Here is a 24240-nt window from a genome sequence, read left to right as displayed (position 1 = left end):
ACCCTAAATTCCCAGATACCCATTTTGTTGTCTACTTCAAATGTGTTATCATACCTTGCGATTAAGTTCACCTTAGGTCTAATTTCTCAAATTGATATGGCTTATTTAGAATGATAGCCAAATAGGTGTACATGTATGTTCTGAAAACAGGGCTGACAGATGATAAGTTATGAAAACTTTATTTCTAATTATAACCCTATCTATTTTCCTATATAGTTATTTTCAATGATTGATCAAATGTAGTCCTGCCAATTCATTGGATGTAATGTGTACAGGGTAGCCAAGTGATAGGTTTTCATTATGAAAACCCAGTTTTTAAAAGAGTTGGTTCAGTAATTGTGCAAATTGATCACAAGGATATTTTAATTTGTCCTTAAAAATACTGTAAAGGCTGAAAGAAAAAAAAATTGTTAGCATATAGTGTGCTGTGTAAATGTGTTTGTATTTTCATTTGAACAATGTCTGTTTAGTTATATTTATCTTTTTTGTGCATTAGTATCATGGAGAGGGAGGATGCATAGAAACATAGCATGGCCTGTTAGGCATGACAGGTCTTTTCCCCTGAACTAACACTGCAATGTTCTGATGTAGCTTTAAACTCAATTGTTGTTGTTTTTAATCAATAATTACTTTACGAGAAGATACACATGTAGAAATGGGTTTATATTCTACAACTCTCTAAATGCAATTTAAAAGCATTTAATGCAAATTTATAACATGTTATACATTTTCAATTTTTTAAAATATTCTTCTGAAATATGGGATATAGGTCGTAGATATTATTTTCTATTTATTTGAAACATATTGTTTTTTAAATAAGAATCTTATATCAGGTTGTTTTGTCAAACTTTATATATATATATATATATATATATGATACTAACAATTCCAGTGTTTATGTTGATGTGAGGAAGAAATATAGAAAGAAATATTAAAATACTGATTAGTTCCCTGGTAAGTGCTACACAGTACTTTTTTTTAACATGTTAAATTATAGCATTGTAAAGTATGGTAAAGCTTTTGTTTGACTATAATGAAATATCAGTCTGAATTTAGGATATAAAATAAATTATGTATTTTACATCTAGAATTTGACCCTAGCTTATATAAATTCAACCAGTTTAAATGGAATCAAATGTTATCTTTGAAAAGTAGTGAAAAAGATAAGTAACTAATTTGTTGTTATGTATTTGGAAAAATGTATTTCTGTGTATCGAAATACTCTTTAGTTCTTATTGAATTTGGCAGAGATTGCATTTCAAATTACTCAGATAAATATTTGTTGATCATGTCAAGTTTCTGTGATGATCATGATAGAGGAAATAAGAGAGGGAGACAAAGAAAAAGAGAGATTTATGGCTTTATTATGATCACTTGTAATAAAAAATTGTTTGAAATTATGTGTATGCTCAGTGAAAAGAAATTGCCTTCTAGAAATTGCCTTCTATTTTTTCTGCTGGTGAATTTTTATTTGACTGAAAAGCAATTTAGAATGATAGTACTCCTCATTGATGGTAAAAGAATATCTGTAATATAATTAAACTGAATCATGTGAATATTGATATTTGACTGTGCTCAAAGCACACTCAGTATTGATCCAGTACTCATGATGATAGGCCTATGAGCTGAAGGAGCTGAAGTAAAATTGTGTCTTTTCTTGTTCTAAACAATTACAGGATATTTGAAAGTTTGATATTTTGAGCTTCAAGTCATAGTATTTTTTTATATAGACATATTAGTGTGGTGTAGAGAAAATTATATGTTATAATAAGGTGTGTGGGATCAGCCATGGTTGTACGGAAAGTCTTTCAAAAACGTTTTTCTTCATACAAGACTTATATTTTCTGAGAACAGTCAGGATAACCATGTGCACCACCAAATGTAGATAGCCTCTTGAGCAATGCAATCATTATTTTGATTTTCAATGTGTAATGTTTGTTGTTGGTTTTAGTTCTTTAAATATTTGTAATCGTGTAGGTGGTAAATTCACTCAATTAATATCTAAGATTTAGCCTTAGCAATAAGTGCATTTATAGTAATATTGAGTCTTTCACATATACATGTAGCTAATCTTGATGTGTAAAAATATTTTAAGGACATTTTTAAAAATTAGTACACTTCAAATGTGTATATATATATATACTGTGTCTTTGAAAGATAACATGCTTCCATGACTTTGTGAAATTTTTATTTTACTAAGGAGAATGTAAAACATACATAGAGGAGCATATTCATGTTTACCAGTTACACTACACTTCAGTACATTTACTTATATTTAGCTCATGCCTATACAACATGCTTATATTAAATGTAGTGTTATGTGTGATTTGTCCATTTCTGTGCACAAGAAACGATCAATGAATTCCTCATAACAGTAAGTTTATGCTTTGTTTTTTTTAACAACTTTGCTGGAAGGTGTTAGATTTATAAACAAAATCATGTTTTATAATGCATAAGTTCTAGTGAATTTGTTAACCAAATGTGTAAGTAGTGATTAAAAACTTCAAACATATGTTTTGGTCGTGATATGCACATTTTATTGTTTGTGTTGTTATGCCAAGCTTTTGGAAAGTTTAAAAGTGCGAGGACTTTAAGCTTTGTTTCTTAGCTTTTGAATTGTTGACTAGTGTGGGTCATTATTTAAGTGGGTTTTTAATCTCTTGGACACCAGTCTTGTGTTTGTGGCTTTTCACAATGTGGGTGGCTTTCCATTTTAGAACATTATAGCAAACCTTCAAAAATAGAAAGAAAAAAGAAATATACAATGTACTAGCAGGGCTTTGATTACAAGTTCTGCAGCAATGCGAAGAAAATGTATAGGTAGAGGATGGAGATAGGGATGGGGAGGGGGCGGGGCTGAGGGTAGCAGTGTTTCTTTTTACTCTAGATATAATTGTCCCTTTCTCTTTTCAATAAGTGCCCGTTCTCCTTCTCATAAGTGCTCGTATCAAAATCTGGTAGATGAATCTTTTACTTTTACACGTGCCCCTTTTCCTTTGTAATAAGTGCACCTTATCACCTCCGATAAATGCCCCTTTGAAACATGATAAGTACGATCCCCTTGTTTCGTTTGATAAGTGTCCCTTTTCCTTTCGAATATGAAATTGTCCTTTGATAAGGTGCTCCGGCTTTTTACCTATATTTTTCCACTGTTGCTTAACATGTTCCCTTGTGTGATCATCTAAAGAGCCTATTTATAGTCGGAGCAGCTATGTATAGTAACAGGTACCCTACATTATTTCTACCACCGTAATGAAAGACGATGGAGTCGGGGCATGGGGCAAATTTGAGAATATGTTGATGCCAATGTCCCAATGTCTACAAATTTAACCCTATAAACCCGGGGCCAGGAACTAAGTTATTTTTCAGTTCCCCCCCCCCCCCCCGGAAGCTTTGACACTTCATTAAATTATTAGAGAAAGGAGACGATTCATTGTACCATTCCCGACTCTTACTTCTTGTTTCGCCCCTCCCGCGCGAAGCGCAGAAGCTATGACGTTTCATTAAACCAATAGAGAAAGACGACTCGTTGTACCGTTCTCGATTCTTAATCCTATTCTGAATTCAATGCCCCTCCCGCGCGGAAGTTTGATGTTTCATTAAATTAGAGAAAGAAGACGATTCGTTGTACTGTTTTCGACTCTTAATCCTTGTCTGAATTCAGTTTTCCCGCTCCCGCGCGAAGCTTTGACTTTTTATTAAATTATTAGTCTTAATGCTTAATCCTTGAAGCGAAGCGCGGAAGCTTTCACGTTTCATTAAACTATTAGAGAAAGAAGACTATTCGTTGATTAGTGATAAATAACACTTTCACAATATGATGCTCAAATTGTTGCTCGCTCACTAGCCATTTGTGAAATCAGAAAATTACTTTTTCGGGCAATAGGCTATAGCCCCCCCCCCCCCCCCCCCCCCCCCGATGAAAATGTCAAAAATTGTACCGGTATGGTGCTTCTAATATGACCTTGAAAAAAACGGTCTGCGCAATTTTCAAATGTCCGGCCCCCTCTATTGGAAAATCCTGGATCCGCGCCTGAAGGGTATACTAGTAGTAGAAGGACGCACGGTCCGGTTTCTTAGGAATCTGTGTATAAGTGAGAGTGTATCAGATTACAGAGTGAATGTAAACACACAAACCGTGTTGTTTTGGAGATCCTAGCGCTCCAGATTAAAGACTAGGTGGTGGCAGCAACCGTCAGAATTATGAAGTAATTCATGGTATAAGAGACTGACATAAAAGTGGTTATTAATGTAGTCTTCTTTCCAGACCTGTTTTACTTGTATTCCCTATATTGATAGAATTCGCTATAATGGTAGCAGCTAGGAGAAGGTTTATGTAGCGATGGGGATGATTTTGGGACAATGGTGGAATATTATTAACCACCCCCCTCGATTCCCCGATTATTCCCGAGAACCGTCACAATGGTGGCAGGGATTTCTATCAAACTCCCCCCCCCCCTTCTTCCCGATTCACGCTAGAACCGCCACAATGGTGGCAGCGGTGGGATTTCTATCAAACAAACCCACCCCCCTCTTCTTCCCTGATTTCACGTAACCGTCACAATGGTGGCAGCGGTGGGATTTCTATCAAACCTCCCCCCCCCCCCCTTCTTCCCGATTCACGCTAGAACCGTCACAAATGGTGGCAGCGGTGGGATTTCTATCAAACCTCCCCCCCCCCCCTTCTTCCCGATTCACGCAACCGTCACAATAATTTCAAGATTTATGAGAATGGAAAATGGACACTTATTGCAAAAGAAAATGGGAACATGTCGAAGGAAAAGGGGCAAGGGTCAAAAATAAAAAGGGCACTCGTCAGAGGTGAAAAGGGGGAAGGGACACTTTTAGTAAGTAATAGGGGCACTTGTCAAAGTAAAAGGGGCACCTTTCCTATGTAAAAGGGGCACTTCTTACAAAATAAAAGGGGCACTTTTCCTATGTAAAAAGGGGCACTTTTGGGGTATCTGAAAAAGTGGGGGGCACTGTGCCCCCCTGCCCACCGGGAGGGCCGCCTCTGTCTTTAGGGGTTACGTTATTTAAGGATTTGGTCTTGTCTATTGGGCCTATCATGCAGTATCAGGGTTTTCAAAAGTTGAGTGCTACAGAACTGGAAAATATTTTCGCAGGGGCTATCCTCAAATTGGCCATATACAAGACAACAAGCAAGTTACTAGTACTATTCTAGCCTTCTAAATTCACCCCATTTACTTGTGTATGTATTCTGCTGTATCACGTTATCATGGCCGCCACAAATCTTGAAGATAAGTCAATTTGGGAAGATGGAGAGGTAAATTGATATTTAATACAATTCGATATTGTCACACGTAATATTTGCTTCTGCATGTGTTAATATTTTATTTTTGGGGTGTGAATTTGTGATGTTTTTAAGGCCCGCTAACTTTTGTTCTCGGCAGTGCCACTGAACTGAGCTAGCTGAGTGACTGTGCATTTGCATTGCATGTACATACAGTTCAATGACAATGCCGTTACGAAGGTGCAGCTGCGAGTCCCGTCGGCGGCGGCCTGTGCTGTGAGCTTTGCCTTGCCAGCACCTGATATCATATGCATGCAATGCCTTGGCTTGGCTTGACTCGACATCGAGTGAATTAGATTGAATTAAATGAAATTGTTGAATGTTTGTTTTGTCACTTTACTTCTGTCTTGGGATCCACAATTAATGACCAATTTCTTACAAAAACTCTGCCTTTGTCATTAATAAAAATAAATTGCTTTTTGGGCGCTAGACTAGAGTAGTGGCTCCGGTCTGCGGCCGATCGGCGGGAACTGCCGATTCTATTTTTATTGGAATACTCACAGAATACTTCAATACCCTCAATAAAGAGTCCATATACTTACTTATTAAATAGAAGTCACAAATAACCTAACTGACCCACAGCGTGTTCAGCATTGACCACGTTTCGAAATGCTTCGAGTTCCCCGGTTTGCGGGCACGCATTACCGGTTTGCGGCACGCGTACGTCACAAAGCTTTATGCGCTACGTCACGATGAAAGCATGTACCAAATTACTACGGGTAACCCAAATTCTCATGTTTATCTGTTGCTACGGTAAATTTGTCAAGTTTTAAACAATTTCACCTTTTCCTCGAATGGATCATCCCATCCGGGGGTAAGTACTACTAGAAACTATCGGGTCATAGCGGGTACACACATCAGCACACACACCATCATACACGATCTCGCATGTTATGTGTGTATTAACACCCCCCGCCGCAAACCAGAAAAAACACGTAATTACGTGCCGGTTTGCGGCCACCCCATGCAACTGGCCATGCGGTGGCACAATCAAAATATCTGCGATAGGAGACAGACCACAGCCATCATACTTCCACAAAAACATCAAATTTCACCTCCAATCGGACAAATATCGGACAAATAGAGCTACAATATTGATCTAGTCATGCCTCGATCTCTTAACTTGAAAGTTAGCACCTGCTGGAATTTTCATCGGCGACTGGTGCCGTAGATTTCCGACATCGCTGACGGATACTCGTACCGACAGGAGCACCTGCTACGGACGTTTTCGGCAAAGCAGAACTTACCGTGGAATCCACGGTAGGTTTCAATGATTATTATCGAGTCATATTCATTTTATTTTTAAAACAAATACCCCTGGCCGCAAACCGGGCGATGCCGCAAACCGGAGACTCTACTCTAGACTAAAGGAGTCCGTTTTCGGCCACTTAAGACAAAATCCTATTTTTAGGACCCTTTACTTCCTATTTATTATCATTTTTTGTTCAAATCATGAAGCAAATATTATTATTATTTAAACAAAACAAGAATCCCAGAAAAAATTCACGAATTGCCATGACAATATTCATTTCAATTTTCACTGTTTCGGAGTCAGTTTTCGGCATAGCGTACCAGTTTTCGGCCGCAAGTACAAAGTCAATAGGAAGCGCGCGCACGTGCCGTACGTTTCCGCGCTGATCTATAGCACTAGCGGGCGGAGCAGATATCCCACGCCGGAGCTCCCCGGAGCTCGCCAGGCCGAAAACTAGTACTGTGGTGATCGGATATTGGAATCTGAATTAGACAGAGATATCGTGTGTGCGTTGCGGTGTGCGGCTGCATTGATTTAATACATGCGGTGAGATACTTTTGAGCTTGCGACTAGCACAAAATCGGGCTCTAAATTTGAAAAATACTTGAAATAAAGCTCATTTTATGGTACCCATATTTCTTACAGACACGCGTAAGATACTCGATTTTTCAGATTCGGGTAGCGGTACCGCAGGGTTCTTGTTAATAGCCGGCAACCGGCTATTTTTTCCGGCTGTAACGGCAATCGTAGCCGGCTGTAAGCCTCTCCAAAAAAAAAAAATAATAATACAAAAATCACATCATATTCGGTCAAGTCGCTATCTCAAATTTCTGTTATCACAAGCTTCACGAAGACACGCTTTCATAGCGCGGGGTTGTGAAAACGGTCGTAAAGAAATGAGATGAAACGTCTCCGAAACGATCGTAAAATAAAACCCTATTAAAATATGGACTTGCGGCGCGGCGCACGCGGGGGCAGAGCTATATGCCCAGTGCGCCAGAGCCAAGCGCAGGCCGGCAAGCTAGCTTACGCAAGAAAAGCGCGCGTTGTGAGCCGAGCTGAGCTAGCTGAGTGAATTTATCTCCGAGATCGCACGCCAGTCGAATTAAAATGGAATCGAAACGGCAGACATCGATGTCTTCCTTCCTTACTACAGGGTTCGTACACTTACACATTTTAAAAATTCCATGACTTTCCATGACTTTCCAGAGCAGGATAATGTAAATTTCCATGACCATTTTCAATGATGAACATGTCTTAATCTAAAGCGTACAACTATACATCATCGCAATACTAGGAAGCAAATTACAAAACTGTAAGGCGCACCCCTATTTCGAAGATAAAAAAAAAAAATCTAAAAAAAAATCTGAAAAAAAATCTGGAAAAAAACAACAACATTGTTACTAGACCTAGGTCTAACTTAGTTCACAAGCACTTCAACTGTGCCTTGTATATTGAAAAGTAAAAGTATTTTTCGAACACTGAAATAAGACGTGATCTGATCTGGTTAACAAAAAGCCACCAAAAAAAAGCCAACATTGGTCATTTTGTTAACATCAGATCGGCTCTTATTTTAGTGACAGCGTTCGAAAATACTTTCATTTTATTACGAGGCACAGTTGAAGTGCTTGTGAACTAAGTTAGACCCATTTAACAATGTTGTTTTTAAAACTAAAGATGACAGAATTTTCCTCCGAGTCCAAACAGAAATGTGGACAGGCTAGTTTTCACGTGGTGATTCGTTATCCCCTGTGTAAGTGAGCTTGCATCATACAGGTGAGTGAGCTGGAGACACGGGAGAGCTTCGGCCGGCAAAGTCCTTGTGACAGGGCATAATTTATCGAGACTGAAGAAAAAAAACTGGAAAAAAAACTCTCTTCCTTTCAAATTTGGAACGTAGTTTAACTTCAAATAGTAGATCCTATTCTTTATTTGCATTATGTAATTCATGTTGAGACACAGAGATTTTTGAAACCACTAAAAAGTAGCATTTGAGGACTCAAATATCCTGTACCTGACTATATAAGGCCCATCCCCGACTTTGGATATTTTGCTGAGGGAAAAAAAGTGTGCCTTCATTGCGGACATTGGGGAAAGCAGCAACCACGAGGCTAGGCTAGCTAACTACTGGCTGTATGCTCGCGCTCGCACAATGGACGCCAAATGTATATCAAATGCGATTCAGGGTTGCGATATTCGAGTAAAGAGCAACACAATTTTTAAAGGGGTTCTTAAGAAAACACGAGTGGCTCATGATACATAGTTATTTACATTTAAATTATTGTTTCATGAATATTCTGTGGTAAAACCCCAGGGTAAAACACCTTCATTCAAACTTTTAATCAAAATCAAAGCACAAGCTCGATCAAAAAGTAATCGTACAGCGTTCATGCAGCATTCTTGTATGTACACACACCGGCACCACGCACCGCACCTGTCACTGCAAGTCATTCACGCGCACAAACATCTTGCATACAGTATGAAAGACACAATAGACACGGTACCAGTAGGTCCTAAAGATATTGCGTGTTACGAAAAAGGTCCTGTGAACCACAGATTTTACCAAATGTTTTTTCCTTTGTTCACAAGACAAATTAAATGCCATTTTAACAAACATCTTGAAAAAAAAAGATTTTCCCTGACTTTCCAGAAGAAATGAATGAATTCCTTGACTTTCCCTGACTTTTTACTTCTGGAAAAAACATTTTTAAATTCCCTGACTTTCCAGAAATTCCCTGACCCGTACGAACCCTGTTACTATTAAGAGTAAGAAGCAACGTACAGGTAAGTTTTTTATTTGAAATGTAAATAATAATGTAGGCTAAATTATAAATAATACCGGTAGTAATAATGAGTGTGAAACTGTGATTGATTTGGCGATGCACGATTCGATAACGTATTCGTAACACCCCCAGACCCCTGTGACAGCTGTCACATACCTGCAAACCATTTACCAATCCAATTTTGTCATATTTTTTTTATGTGTGTTCCAATTTTTTAAATTTTTTATCGCAAACGATTTTCTTCACTGACAAGGTCCTGTAAACGTCAGTTAACCGTTTTTGCCCAGGACTACCTTGTATCATTATCATGTAATTCAAAATTGTAGATTCATCACAAATATGATTGATTTATCAGAAACAATAATGGAGCATTTTCATTTCATATTGTATATCATATGAAAAGTAAGTTATTCAGCCAAAATATTCATGATCTTTATCATTAAACTATGGCTCATACAGTGTGGTCATATCTTCAAAAATAAGGCTAAGATAGCACCAGAGAGCATCTAAAACCCTAAAGCTTCCAGGGCCCTTGGGCGGGCCCTGGACCCCGGCCGCAAGGGACTTCGCGCTTCACGCTCGTGATGTGCGCTACGCGCACAGAGATTTTTCTTTTGCAATTTTAGTAGCCTCCTGTAAATCATAAATAGCCTGCTATCAGAAAAATTAACAAGAACCCTGTACCGCCGAGTACATCGCTAAAATGTGATATTTTAGGATATATTTTTCATTGCAAATGTGGTTCTTCAGTGACACTGGCATGGTATGGTATGTGTGGGATATGTGTTATGCTATTATGCGATGTATTTTAGAGTGATTTTACCTTGCATCCAACCAATCGGCCGAAAACTGGACCTGGCCGATTACCGGCTCCTTTACTCTAGTTCAGCTCAGAAGTCTATCCAAACTTTGACCTGTAATTCCGGCGTGGAGAGACCCTTCTAAAACATACCCAAAATAAAGTAAATATTCATCAAATGTCCAAATAGGCCTAAAGGTCATGATTCAAAAGTCTATATGTTTGTTGCCTGTTTCGTGTCAATTTTCTTCTTTTTTTCCTAAAAACAAAGACTTGTAATCTGCACTTTTTCATGGGATTTACGGCAAACTGCAGTACAATACAATTGCATACCGTACCAACTGTACCAACTGTGGGGTGCGGGCGTTTTTTTTTCTTTCAGTTAGCGACCGTAAACTAAGATTACAGTTGCTAACTTAACACATGCGCGCACCCGCACCCATATGTAATCGATCCCCTTCTATGATTTTTTGCTCTTTGTTCATATTTTAAACTTCGCTGTTATCCTTTTTTTTCTTCCTAGGACTCTGTAGGTGAGGAGGTCTTACGCATGTCAACAGATGAAATCATCGGGAGAACGAGACTACTAGACAATGAAGTCAAGGTAAATCAATCTAGAAAGTACACAAACACTATCTCAAAGTCTCTTTAGAAACCATCACTAGGACAGTTCACTGCTGTACGTACTGGCGGGTGTTTTACAAAGACTATAAAGACGTATAAATGGTGGTCACAAATCTACAGAATTTACATTTTTTGACAGTTAATTATTGAAGGCAAAAATATTATCTAAATATCATAATTGAGAGACCAATGGTGGGAGCAACCAGTGGCATGAAAGGCCTGCCATAGTTAAGTCCAACTTAAAGTCGATCTTAGTCTTTGTGAAACACTCCAGAGGTTGATGAGTGTCTGTGATTAGGGATGTTTGAGCAGACAGCAGTTTATCTTGTGAATGTGAAGATTTGAAAAACGTCCAAAAAAAACTTGATTTGATGTAGCATCATAATGATATCTTTATCTTTTCTATATAAAATAACATGAAAAAATCTCCAGTAGAGAGAGAAAAAAGTACTTGATAGAGAAAAGCTTAGTATACTTTTAAGCACTTTTAAAAATAAGGATATCTTGAATATTGTTACTGATTTACCTCTATCTTAACTTCAGTTTCCCAAAGAATGGCGTTTTCTAAACAGCCAGGAAACAAAGTCTCAGAAAGGGAAAGTCAAGCCTTGTTCATACATGTATTTCTATTTTGTATTTCTTTGTTTTTTCCTTCACGCAGATTATGAAGAGTGAGATCATGCGCATACAACATGAGCTGCAGGCACAGAAAGAAAAGATCAAAGAAAACGAGGAGAAGATTAAAGTCAACAAAACTCTGCCATATTTAGTTTCCAATGTCATCGAGGTGAGTGACTCCTGTATCCATTAAAAAAAAAAAATCTTTTTTGGTATGCTACTAAAATTAAATTTGATAGGCAGCTTTGGGCGTGTTTTTTCATTGTTTAACAATGTTTCCAGTTTTACAAATCTGAGAAGCATGGCCCTACGTGTCATCAGCGTCTGTGATATGGTGTAATATTGAAGCTTTTCAAAAATGTGCGCTTTAAAATGATCATAAAGTGCCTCCAAAAAGTAAAAATCTTTGAGTGACTGGTTTTACCATACTCATTTCCCCCAATAGACTGTAGTGTCATAAAAAAACGTTTTCCAACGGTTTTTGAAATTTTGAATTCAATCATAAATATCTTCATAATCGGACAGGCGAGCGGCTTGTAAACGTCATGGGATTCCTGACTGACCTAAATGTTTATAATTATGATTGCAGCATGAGCTAAATCCAGGATTTTTGTTTAGAATCTGATACAAAGTTACCCAATCCCTTTAATTGCAAACCCTGTGCTGTGATAAAATAGAAAAAGTCATGACATGTAAGTAGTTTCGGATTCGTGATTTATTAAACTTGGCTCATATTTGTAGACCCTTACTTAGCCTAGTTGTCAACTAACTATGCAATATAGCCTATGTAATTGGTTGACAACTAGCTTGGTAAGGTGTTAATTTATTTAAGATTTAAAAAAGGGGCTAACTTCACATGTGGATTCTAGTCATATTCTTATACCTCCTCCTCCCTCTGGGCTATGTAGTATCTTAGAATTGTGTTTTATATTATGTTAAAACAAATACTGCTGTCTTTGTAAGAGATGTAAGTGCTGTGATGAGGATTTGAACCAATTATGTTGTGATCCACTGTCTGGGGACATAACCACTACACCACAATCTGTCTTCAATCAACATCATACATGTTTCTCTCTTTTTTCTTTCTTATTTTTAAAAATCATTTTCATATGAAGCTCCTTGACGTCCAACCAGATGAAGATGAAGAGACAGAAGGAGCAAATGTTGATCTGGACTCGCAGAGGAAAGGAAAATGTGCTGTGATCAAAACATCAACAAGACAAGTAAGGAAGAGTGATACAGAGAGAGAGAGAGAGAGAGAGAGAGAGAGAGAGAGAGGATGAATGCTTTGAGAATAGGGAAGAATGAAAGGGAGTGAGAGAGAGAGAGAGAGAGAGAGATGGAGAAAGAGAAGAAGCAAATGTTGATCTGGACTCACAGAGGAAAGGAAAATGTGCTGTGATCAAAACATCAACAAGACAAGTAAGGAAGAGTGATACAGAGAGAGAGAGAGAGAGAGAGAGAGAGAGAGGATGAATGCTTTGAGAATAGGGAAGAATGAAAGGGAGTGAGAGAGAGAGAGAGAGAGAGAGAGAAGGAGAGAAAGAGAAGGAGCAGATGTTGATCTTGATTCATAAAGGAAAGAAAAATTTGCTGTGATCAAAACATCAACAGCTGTGATGTAGAGGAAGAAGATGAACATGAGAGGTAGATGTGGGAGAGAGAGAGAGAGAGAGAGAGAGAAAGAAGGGGAAAACATTTATCCTGACCCACAGTGAAAAGGAAAACTTGCGCTGATCAACATATAACCAAGACAAGTAAGGAAGACGAGAGAGAAAGGGGGGGGGGGCAGAGAAAAAGAGAAGGATCAAGTGTTGATATTGACTCCTAGATGAAATGTTTCACTATGTTCTTTCTATCTTTCTTTAGGAACTTTAGATTTGCACGACGAGAACGTGGACTGCGACGTGTGACATCCTTTTAAGGCACTGGCAGTGACGTCACATTGCCTTCAAAGGGTGTCACATGAGCAGTCCAGGTTCTCGTCGTGCAAATCTAAATGTCCATATTCTCTCTGTTACATGAATACATGAATTCAACCATAAGTGAGTTATCTGTCATATCTTATATTGCTCCATCACAGACCTATTTCCTGCCGGTGATTGGTCTCGTAGATGCAGAGAAGCTTAACCCTGGTGACCTCGTCGGGGTCAACAAAGATTCTTATCTCATCCTAGAGACACTCCCCCAAGAGTAAGATATTCAACAACTATTTTTATATACAGTAGGCTTGCGGGTGCACCATGTGAAACAGGTTGACTATCAGTCTCCTGAGGACGGATAGTCAACCTGTTCGAAACGTTGAGCCACTCCCGCCACTCATCCTCTCCAAGCGCTATAGTTCTCCTTAGAACTATAAGCTAAGAAAGATAACCAACACTCTTTTTCAAGACTACACAAACAGTCCTTTTCAGGACTCAATCCTCTCTCTCTCTCTCTCACATGGTGCACCCGCAAGCCTACTGTATATCTACATCACCATGCAAGCCAACACTTACACGCAGCATCTCACTATTTTTATTCATTATATTTTATCTGTGCATGTTGATACCACAGGGCCGCGTCTTATGAAAAGTTGATATTAATCGCAAATAAGTTGCAATTAATATCAATCACAACTATGTACAAACTTACGATTGATTGGAGGACTTGCGATTGATTTGGATCAATCGCAACTCTTCATAAGATAACAAAGATTCTTATCTCATCCTAGAGACACTCCCCCAAGAGTAAGATATTCATCAACTATTCTCATTCATTCTATTTTATCTGTGCATTCAGATACCGCAGGGTCACGTCTTATAGAGAGTTGATATTAATCGCAAATAAGTTGCTGTGTAATATCAATCGCAACTTTGTACAAACTTACGATTGATTAGAGGACTTGCGATTGATTTGGATCAATCACAACTCTTTATAAGACGGGGCCTTGAGTGCTTTAACCCTTACAACCCTTACCCTGTAATGATGGATAATTTTAATTCTCTGAATTTTAATATTGTAATTAATACCTTTGATAAAAAAGCTTGTTTTTGTTCACGATATTCAACATTGCTTATGGATTGTGAAGCTTTATACAATTAGAAGCTTTTTATGTTTCCAAATAACGTTTTAAGAATGAACCAACATTAAAAAGTAAGGATGGGATTGCGTTAAGGTATAGTGTTGGATCCAGATTTAAAATTTGGAATTTGGTTAGTGTAACAAATTCCTGTGAAGCAACTGTCGCAGAAGCAAGTGTTGTACAAACTGTGATACATTTCGTAAGCTTGGCAGCACTGTAATGAATTGGTTTTAAGGACTGACCATCTACTCAAATTTACTGATACAAAAATCCCACCTACTTCATATAAGAAATAAATCTTGATTATTTGAAGCCTATACTGAGAATGAGCTTTAACCCTAAATATGACCTACCTTGAATGGAAAGGATTAATATTTATTTATTTGGCAACAAACCACCAATGTTTTTGCGTGCAATTTTCTTGCGATCAGGTTTGATTCTCGCGTGAAAGCAATGGAGGTCGATGAGAGACCGACAGAACAGTACAGTGATATCGGAGGACTGGACAAACAGATTCAAGAGGTAAAGTAATTTCATATATTTCATCTCCTGATATGTTCCCATACATTGCATTATGAATAAATGAAAAGTAAGAAAAACTTGTATATGGCACTGGTTTTTTTAACTTATACCAAATGTGTCCACAAATGGGTCCAAAATGAAATTATGTTTACTCACTTCAAATTTATATTTTTAGGATCAGGACTAATCATATTTTTGAGAAATGCAAATTCTGGACCTTAATCTATCTCCTTATTTGTTCACCAGATATGAATACTTTGAGTTTTTACAATTTTATTGTGAACTATAGCATAACTTATAACTGTGATATAAAACTCATTTGCTATTAACTACACCTTTAAATATGTTGGGTCTTTAAGAATATGTTTCAGAGATTAATCATGCAAAAAAAGAGTTTCTATCTTGAAAAATACAGATTTTGTATCCCTTGAAAGTGAAAAATAGCTCTAAATTAGGGCTTTGACAATAACAAGTTTTTAATTCAATAGGTAAAATGCTTTTTTCTTAGGTCAAACTTATTTTATTATAACAAGTGATGATATAAGGTAAATACTTGCAAAAAACTTGGGAACCAGTGCATTGTCTAATAATTTTCATATGTCACACCACTGATGTTTCGGACGTTACACACTGTTAACATTATAACTTTCTTCAAGTTAATTGCTTTTCTTTAGGTATTATTGATCTCAGTTACTTTAATTGTTTGCAGAAAAATACTTCTGTAACATTTATGGAAAAAAATTGCGCAGTTTTAATTAGTTAAGCACATACATGTATACCAAGTTTGTCTTCATTGACCACTCAATTCATGTAAGGAATATTATTCATTTCAAGAACGTGTACCGGTAGTTAAAAATTGTTTATGTGATCTAACAGAGTGAAATATGAAGCTAATAGCAATTTTAGTCATCAAAACTCCTCAGAAAATTCACGTAGAAACATACTCTTTATTGCATGTTATGAACAACAGTGTGAAATGTATACTATGGTTTGTTTCGGATGTTACACGATGTTAACATTTCAATGAGATCATCAATTTCTACAAACTCTACAATATAGATGTTTAATCAGCTTGCTAATGTTCTTTACCTTCAACTATATAGCGTGTCATTCAATAATATTACTAACACATACATGTATGTAAGCAAAACATTGAAAAATCTTTTTAAAAATAAAACTATAAAAAAGTACCCCCAGTCATGTAAGTACGGTAATAAGAAATAAGTAAATCCTAATGTTTGTACATCTCGAGAATGAGACATTTTAGCTGAATTTTAAAATTGTGTATGTTTTAGGTTATAATACTACTGTAGTAACAATCATCCTTTACCACAATTAGGAGGTTGTTTCAAACGACAACATTTTTTAATGCTCTTAAATAAGTATTTATTTATTTATTTAATTAATGACCGATTGATGAATGGATGGATTGATTGGTTGGTCGGTTGGTTGGTTGATAGATCTTAACTCTTGCTGTGCCGATATCACAGGTGACAAACAATATACAGTGTAGGTTAAACATGTACCGTATTTGCCGGCGATAAGGCCGCAGCGCCGCACCCCCAACTTTGATATTTCGTAGAGGAAAAAAAACAAAACGGACAGCCCATTTATATTTCACACTAGTGTCGGGTTGCGGTTCTAACAGATAATTCCTAGCACTCTTAACACAGAGGCACCCCAGCAGACATGTTGTAGGATTGATAACTACTGGCTAACTTACCAGGTTTTAATGTGTAAAAGCATTACAGCATTCTATGTAGCATTCCACATACATTCCATGCAAAGTAGAAGAAATCAATATATATTCATATAGTCCCATACAAGTATAAATCAACATCACAAAGTATTCCTGAATATTCAAACATAAACAAAGGGTATATATTGAATATTCATAGTATATGTACATTATACTATATAAGCTCGCCTGCATCAGGTGAATATTGAAACCAATGAGAGAGAGAGAGAGAGATAGACAGATGAAAGGATGGTGGATGAAAAGGGTGAATGTGAATGAGGGATGACCTATTAATATGAAAGGGATGAATCGTGGATATGAAGGGGAGTTTCAGAAGTTCGAAATAAATCCCTACACTAGCTTATACATTTTGTATGTATGCATACATTTGAGGAAGATACTACTTGTATATTTTTAGGATCATTAAATAAGGTATTACTGGTAATGCCCTTTTATTTCAAACATGTATGTACTTTCTACACAGATTAGTTACGTGTACTAAGTGCCCTTTTTAAAAGGTATTTTCAAATGAAAATTCATATTTCCCATAATTTTTTAGAAAAACATTTTAATTTGCTTGATTTTATTAACTTTATATACCTGTATCATACCCGTGTCATGTACATGTACACTGGGTATTGCTTAAGTGGGTGATTTTTAGCTTTTGTAACCTACCAAATAGTTTAGATTGACCATACAATCTTTGGTTATATGACATAATTTGGAACAACCTCTGTAAAAATGAAAACCTGATGATTTGCAAACACACAGCAATGTAAATAGCAAGAGGAGAGGTTGAAAAATTGAAATTTGCTATTCTTTCATCTATATTTGCCCCTCATTTGAACTAGTTAAATTATGAAAATGTCTGTTAACAGTTTAATGTAACATCCGAAACGTGCTAACAGCATACCAGAAAGTGCTGTTAAAATGGCTGAATATTTTGTATGAGTCACTTTTATTAAGATTTTTTCTGATAAATTACAACTAAGGATATACTAAAGCAGCCAGCCATACCTTGCATCACAATGAGTGGCTTCAATATTTTATGTTTTATAAGTCAATTTTGCAGAAAATTCAGATATTTAACGGAAATTTGATTTTTCGCATTATATTTCTTCATATTTTTATATTGAGATCTAAATGAAATTATCAAAATAGTGTTTTTAACAGGATTGTGCATTGTGAAATCGTAACTTGCACATATGATCGAAAATTAGTTGAAATTTGGAAACTATGTGTTAACAATCAAATAGTGTAACGTCCGAAACACCTTTCTTGAGCTTACACAAAATTAAGGGATTTGAAAGACCTGATTTGGATTTTGACTTGTGTTAAGACTTATAATAACTTATGTCATAATGATTTATTCACTCCAGATACCCTCAAATATGGATTATCATCATTTATTTGGTATTTTTTGTTTCGGACGTTACATTTGTTTCGGACGTTACAACTGTTAACGGAAAATTGGTTTTAACTATAAAATAGTATTGTAATGATGTATTGCAAATTTCTTTTTTTTGGTGGGTAGCTGCCATGAAATGTTTAAAAAAAATTACGAAAGATAGGTCCTGCAGTTCATATATTTTCTGCTACTTCAAATTGAAAGTTGTTTCGGACGTTACAAAATTGTTTACGGAAAATGAGACAACTTTTTCAAATTTTGAGTATATTTTTAATATAAGCGCTACTACAATGAAATTATATTTTCTTTTAATTTAATGACTTGGAGTAACTAATAAGCTTATTCAAACCATAAACAGTCTCTTTAATTTATTGTTCTGGTGGGTTAAATGAGGGTCTACATTGTTTACGGAAAATGTAACGTCCGAAACACCATTTTCAATTGCACTGTTCCATCAAAATACAGGAGTTAATTCATATTACTGTTAACTTTCTTTAAGATCCACCCATGCTCATCAAACATCAATAGAAAAAAAACATATTGTTTGTGGGTATATATTTTTTTCGGTTCCAACCAAAAAGGTATGTCAATTTTGTTACAAAATTCCGTAAACAATTGGCTGTTGAGAGATACCTCATGCACATAAAGCAATGTTGAAAATTTTTCATTAAGCTATGGGAGGTCAATCTAGGTCCATGCTACAAGAAAAAGTTGTAATTGATTTCTAATTCTTTATCTTTGAAAAGTTTCAGGCTCTCAAAGGGCCATTTAGCTATTCGGTCATAGTTAAAAAAAACCAGTGCCATATATATATATATAATCAGCTTAAGCCTTGGTCACAAATGCCATTACGAACTGCTACGAATGCTGTACGAACGATTTTCAGACAATGGAAATTCGGGAAGACAATGGAAAAATAGGGAGATTCGTACAAAATTATCGTTCGTACAAACCTTTGTGACCGTAGCATTGCTTGAAAACAGGTTTGAGTTCTGGTCATGCGAATGCATTGTGAAAGAAACTGTGTGGAATGAATCAGAAAAAATTGATCATCTAGCATATAAGTATTGGTGTGTACTGCAAGGTTCTGGAACCATCAAAATGACTAGAAATTTGGCTCAGTCTTGGTAACAGGCACTGTACACAGAATCATGTTTTGTATATGGGACTACACAAACATGTGGCTTAAAAATCAGGCCTCATTCTCATGCTGTTACATGTCAAATTTAGAATATAAAGACATTTGAAAAGCCATGCTTTTCAGGTAACATTTTTCTCTGATATTCTTCCACACTTCCACACTTCCACGCTCACTAATTATTTCACGTTTCCCCAGAATTCAACCTTCTCTTTAATTAACTAATTCTCTTATTTTGCAGTAAAATCGTAATTTAACACACTATTTTAATGTGTTTTAATATAGTTTTCAGATCCTGTGACTTTTTAAAATGATATCCTTTATTCAATATTGAGGAGGGCTTATGACTATCATGTGCACTAGACACATGGGCAAAAAAATAGGTTAACAATAAAAGAATGCCATACTCTTGTGTGGGCATTTTCCTCTATTCACGAAATTGACAACCTGGACCACTTCAAATCTTCACTCAAAACTCACACCTTCCTTCAGACATTTAAATGCTAACTTTACTGGAAAAGCTTGTGCTTTGAATGTTTTTTTAAACAGATATATGGGGCCATATGAATTCTGTGAATCATCATCATCATCGACTGAATCCCTATTAGTCTACAATGTAGTATATTATTCTTGTATTCCTATCTTTGCTCTTGACAGTTAATAGAGGCTGTAGTTCTACCCATGACGCACAAAGAGAGGTTTGTAAACATAGGTATCCAGCCCCCCAAGGGAGTGTTACTCTACGGTCCACCAGGCACGGGCAAGACGCTGCTGGCCAGGGCGTGTGCTGCACAGACAAAGGTACGTAATTTTCTCAGAGTAAGGTACGTAATTTACTCAGAGTATAGCGGTCATCATATTTGCTGACCTTAAATGAAAAAGAACATTTACTTTCATTCATTCAATCAATATGATGTATACAAAATACTTTCATCGCAGCCCAAAGGACTGGATGCGTGAAAAATATTTACCCATAGAGGTTCAAAATTTCCCAAACTTTAAATTGATCAGCTATGCCTCTTCTAATTTACATTCTTTTGAACAAATTAAAATGTGAATGAAAGTGACATATACATGTATGTCATAAATTGGCAATTACCTTAATATATTGTAACAGAAGTGGACTCCAATTTTTCTGTGATATTTGCCTTTTCTCTGTTCGTACTACCGTATGTGTAATTCGCGGCATTCTTGTTTAAAAGATAATACACTGAATTAGTGTGCATTTTATCATATACACATTAAGAATTCATAGTTCTTGAATATACACAAAATATATGGAATAGTTGATGGCAGAAACATAATCAAAATGAATTTCCCAAATTTCCCTTTTGTACAGCCTAAGTTGGCTATCCTAACATATTTGTTGATAACACAAAAACACTATACTGTATCATGCAGTCTACCTTCCTGAAGTTAGCTGGCCCACAGCTCGTTCAGATGTTCATCGGAGACGGAGCCAAGCTGGTAAGGGATGCCTTCGCCCTCGCCAAGGAGAAGCTCCCGGCAATCATCTTCATCGATGAGTTGGATGCCATCGGTACCAAGAGGTTCGACAGTGAGAAGGCTGGAGATAGGGAGGTTCAACGAACTATGCTGGAACTATTGAACCAGCTGGATGGGTTCAGTTCATCTGAAGAAATCAAGGTATTTGTTTATAGTACTGTTAAATCTCTCTCTCTCTATTGCTCCTAATTTTCTTTCTCCGTCTCTTGCATTACACACTTTCACTCCTCATCTTGCCTCATTCTGTCATTGAAAAAAGGCTTTGTGAAACCGTTCCCTGGGCTTGTATTTTCCAGGTGTTCATACTCTTATGTCAGGAAATGTATATCTCCTAGTAACTTCCGTTTGTTCTTCTTCTTTTGTAAAGGTCATCGCAGCCACAAACCGAGTGGACATCCTTGACCCCGCCCTGTTGAGGTCAGGAAGACTGGACAGAAAGATTGAATTCCCAGCACCCAACGAGGAGGCCAGGGCTCGTATCATGCAAATCCATTCCAGGAAGATGAACGTTGGGTGAGTGTAACTTCACGTAAGGCCTACAAAACGAAAATAAAAGATGTTGTATTGCCCTTTAGCTGCCAGAACGGTCGGTCAGATTTCTTTCTTTAAAAACTTTTTTCCCCCTCAAAACAGCGACTGTCGCCCCCAAAAAGTCAAAATCAGGAACTTCACCCAAATCTTGCTGCTTTTCTAGCTGGTGCAGTGTATGGTCTATATATATACCTACATGAGGCTGGGTCTACTTGTTTAAGCTACAGGTAGTAGGATTGTGAAACTAGGGGCCAGGCAGAAGACGAGTGAGAATTTGGGAATAATTTGATGATTTTATGCATTTATATCCCATTTTAACAAACAAAATATAGAATACGGACACAAACTTTTCCAATTCTAATTTTGTTAGAGTATAGAGTAGTTAAAACACCTCACTTTTTTCAATTTAGATGAGCCGACCAAGATGTTGGGAAATTACCGTAAAGCTTATGTTGCTGAAGCATGTGCCATACAACCCTTTTATCAGCTTATCATGTGAGCTGTAAATTGATGCAATATTTCATTGTTTTTTTCTGTACAGGGCTGACGTAAACTTTGAGGAGCTAGCTCGCTGTACAGATGACTTCAATGGAGCGCAGTGCAAAGCAGTGTGTGTAGAAGCGGTAAGTAATCTCTGATACAGCGATCACAATTTTTTTTGTTCCAATTGGCCACTAGACATTGGGCGCTGTACATATTTCCAGATCGGACTGGATTGGATTTGTGGTGTAAGGTTTTAAAAGCACCCATATGTGCCCAGTTGCACAAAAGACGGGAAATGAAATGGAAGGAACATTGAAGCTTCTTGAGAAGCGGAATCAGAAAACAAATTTCTCCTGTTATCATCTGTTGAGACTTCAGAGCCAGAAGGGCACCAACCCTGTGTTACATTTTATATTTTTAGGGCTTTAATATTATTACACCATATCAAGATGCTGATAACAAGTAGGGTCAAGCATCTCAGATTTGTAAGACTGGAAACATTGTTAAAAAATGCCTTTAACAAACTGCTTATGTCTTTTCTTTCTTTTCAGGGTATGATCGCTTTGCGTCGTGGAGCCACTGAACTGATGCATGAAGACTACATGGATGGTATCCTCGAAGTGCAGTCCAAAAAGAAAACAGATCTCAACTATTATGCCTAAAAAAATACTCTCCATGTGTGCATGTCATGTGAATAGACATCCATGAATACTCCTCTGTCTCTAATCACAAGACACTATTTATTATAAAGATCGTTTTAGCGAATTCCTTAAGAACAAGCAAAAGGGCAGATTCCCATTTTTGTATACCGGTACATAGAATAGGCCTATCAAATCTTCCTTGCTGATAATAACGATTGGAAAGTAACCCCAACCAAAGGCAACCATACATCCATAATAGTCAGCTTGGGCCAGAGAGGTGGCCTAAATCACTAAAATGTTATGAGAAGGGTCATCAATACGACTGATATTTTTGGAATTGCCGCAAACTTTTTCCCTGTATAAGCCGTTCGAACCTTCCCACCAACCAAATATTCAGATTAAATCCCCTTATCTCCTAGGGTATATAACAATGCCACAACGGATACTTTTGATGACTTTTTACTATAATGCGTCATACGATTATTGCTAGATGGCGCTGTGAATTGTGGATCCACCATGTTACCTTGTTACATTAAAATTTTTCCTAAAGTAAATGGGGCTAATAGAAAATTCAAAACATGGAACTGGATTCGGCTTAATTACATTGTCACACTGAGACGTTTTGACAGAGTTTTATGAGTTTCCACTGTGTTTCTCATGTTTATTGTAGTCACTGAATTATATCTGCTTTTTTTTTTTGAGGGGGGGGGGTGGGGTTGATGATAATGCAGTTGTAACCTTATGTTAATTTTCAATTCAAGCATATTTCCAACCCAACAAATAGCACACACTCACAACAAATTCATAATTTTTTAGAATATCCGAGGTACATACTGCTGTCTGATAAAGTGTGACCTGCCTTTTTTGTTTGTCCCAAATCAATTTCTTGAACTACGGGCCGATATAGATGCGTGGGAATTTTTTGTTAAAAAGAAATGATTGTAGAATGTGGTTATAACAATGATTTTGTTTCTCGTACAAAAAATAAGAACGTGTATGTATGTTTATCTTGGTGTAACCAGGATAATAAATTGATATTGTTAAATACCTGTACATACTGCTTTTAGGATGTGCTTTGATCTGCTATTTTGTTTTTTGTTTTGGAGGAGTGAAGTGTATGGCCATGGTGATACATTTATGACAGGAATAGTGGGGGAAGCAAGAAAGAGAGAGAGAGAGAGAGAGAGAGAGAGAGAGAGAGAGAGAGAGAAAGAGAAGGGGAGAGAAAAAGAGAGTGAGAGAAGGGGATGAAGAAAAAAAAAATAAACTGAAAGGTAATTTAAGGTGCGGAGAGACAGATTGAGGGAGAGAGAGAGAAGGGGGGGGGGGGTGGAGATGGGGATGGAGAGAAAATATCAATTGAAAGGTAACTGAAGGGGCAAGGAGAAAAGGGGAGAGAGAGAAAATATCAGCTGACAGGTAAATTGGAAGGGGCAGGGAGAAAGAGGGACAGGGGGAGAGATAGTCCAGAATCTGCCCGGCCATTTATAATTCCCTACACACTTGAATCAAGCCGTCAAACATTTAGGGAGAGGTATCGTTGGTGTGGTGAAGATCAAAATTAAATAGGCCAGATTCTGGACTAGGGGAGAGAGAGAGAAAGGGGAAGCAAAAGGGAGGAGAAATATGTGTAGGTATAAAATCAAAATGAATGCAATTGAATTAAGAAAGGAGGGGTAGTGAATTCATAGAGAAGAGATAAAGAGAGGGAGAGAAGTAGAGGAGCAAGTAAGGAGATGATAAAGTACTCCTGCGACATTTGCTACATTAACATGAAGATTTTGGTTAGCATACGGTATTGACGGCAAATCAATTGTCT

At 37.0% G+C, this 24240-nt stretch overlaps 1 protein-coding gene across 1 annotated transcript; it reads left to right on the top strand.

Annotated features, from left to right (window-relative positions):
• Nucleotides 1-5169: 5169 nt before the first annotated feature.
• On the top strand, nt 5170-23474 carry LOC594566 (26S proteasome regulatory subunit 6A-B). The gene is made up of 11 exons (XM_030993438.1): nt 5170-5287; nt 10672-10752; nt 11434-11559; nt 12506-12613; nt 13474-13583; nt 14886-14976; nt 19918-20061; nt 20662-20907; nt 21134-21279; nt 21839-21920; nt 22332-23474. Exons 1-11 carry the CDS (start codon nt 5240-5242, stop codon nt 22440-22442), a joined length of 1293 nt encoding a protein of 430 aa, XP_030849298.1. The 5' UTR covers nt 5170-5239; the 3' UTR covers nt 22443-23474.
• Nucleotides 23475-24240: the final 766 nt, after the last annotated feature.

This window comes from Strongylocentrotus purpuratus, unplaced genomic scaffold, assembly GCF_000002235.5.
Source record: "Strongylocentrotus purpuratus isolate Spur 01 unplaced genomic scaffold, Spur_5.0 spur5_scaffold_20, whole genome shotgun sequence".
Classification (NCBI taxonomy): Eukaryota; Metazoa; Echinodermata; class Echinoidea; order Camarodonta; family Strongylocentrotidae; genus Strongylocentrotus; species Strongylocentrotus purpuratus.
Note: the sequence above shows the minus strand (reverse complement) of the source record. Positions and strands in the feature narration are given on the sequence as shown.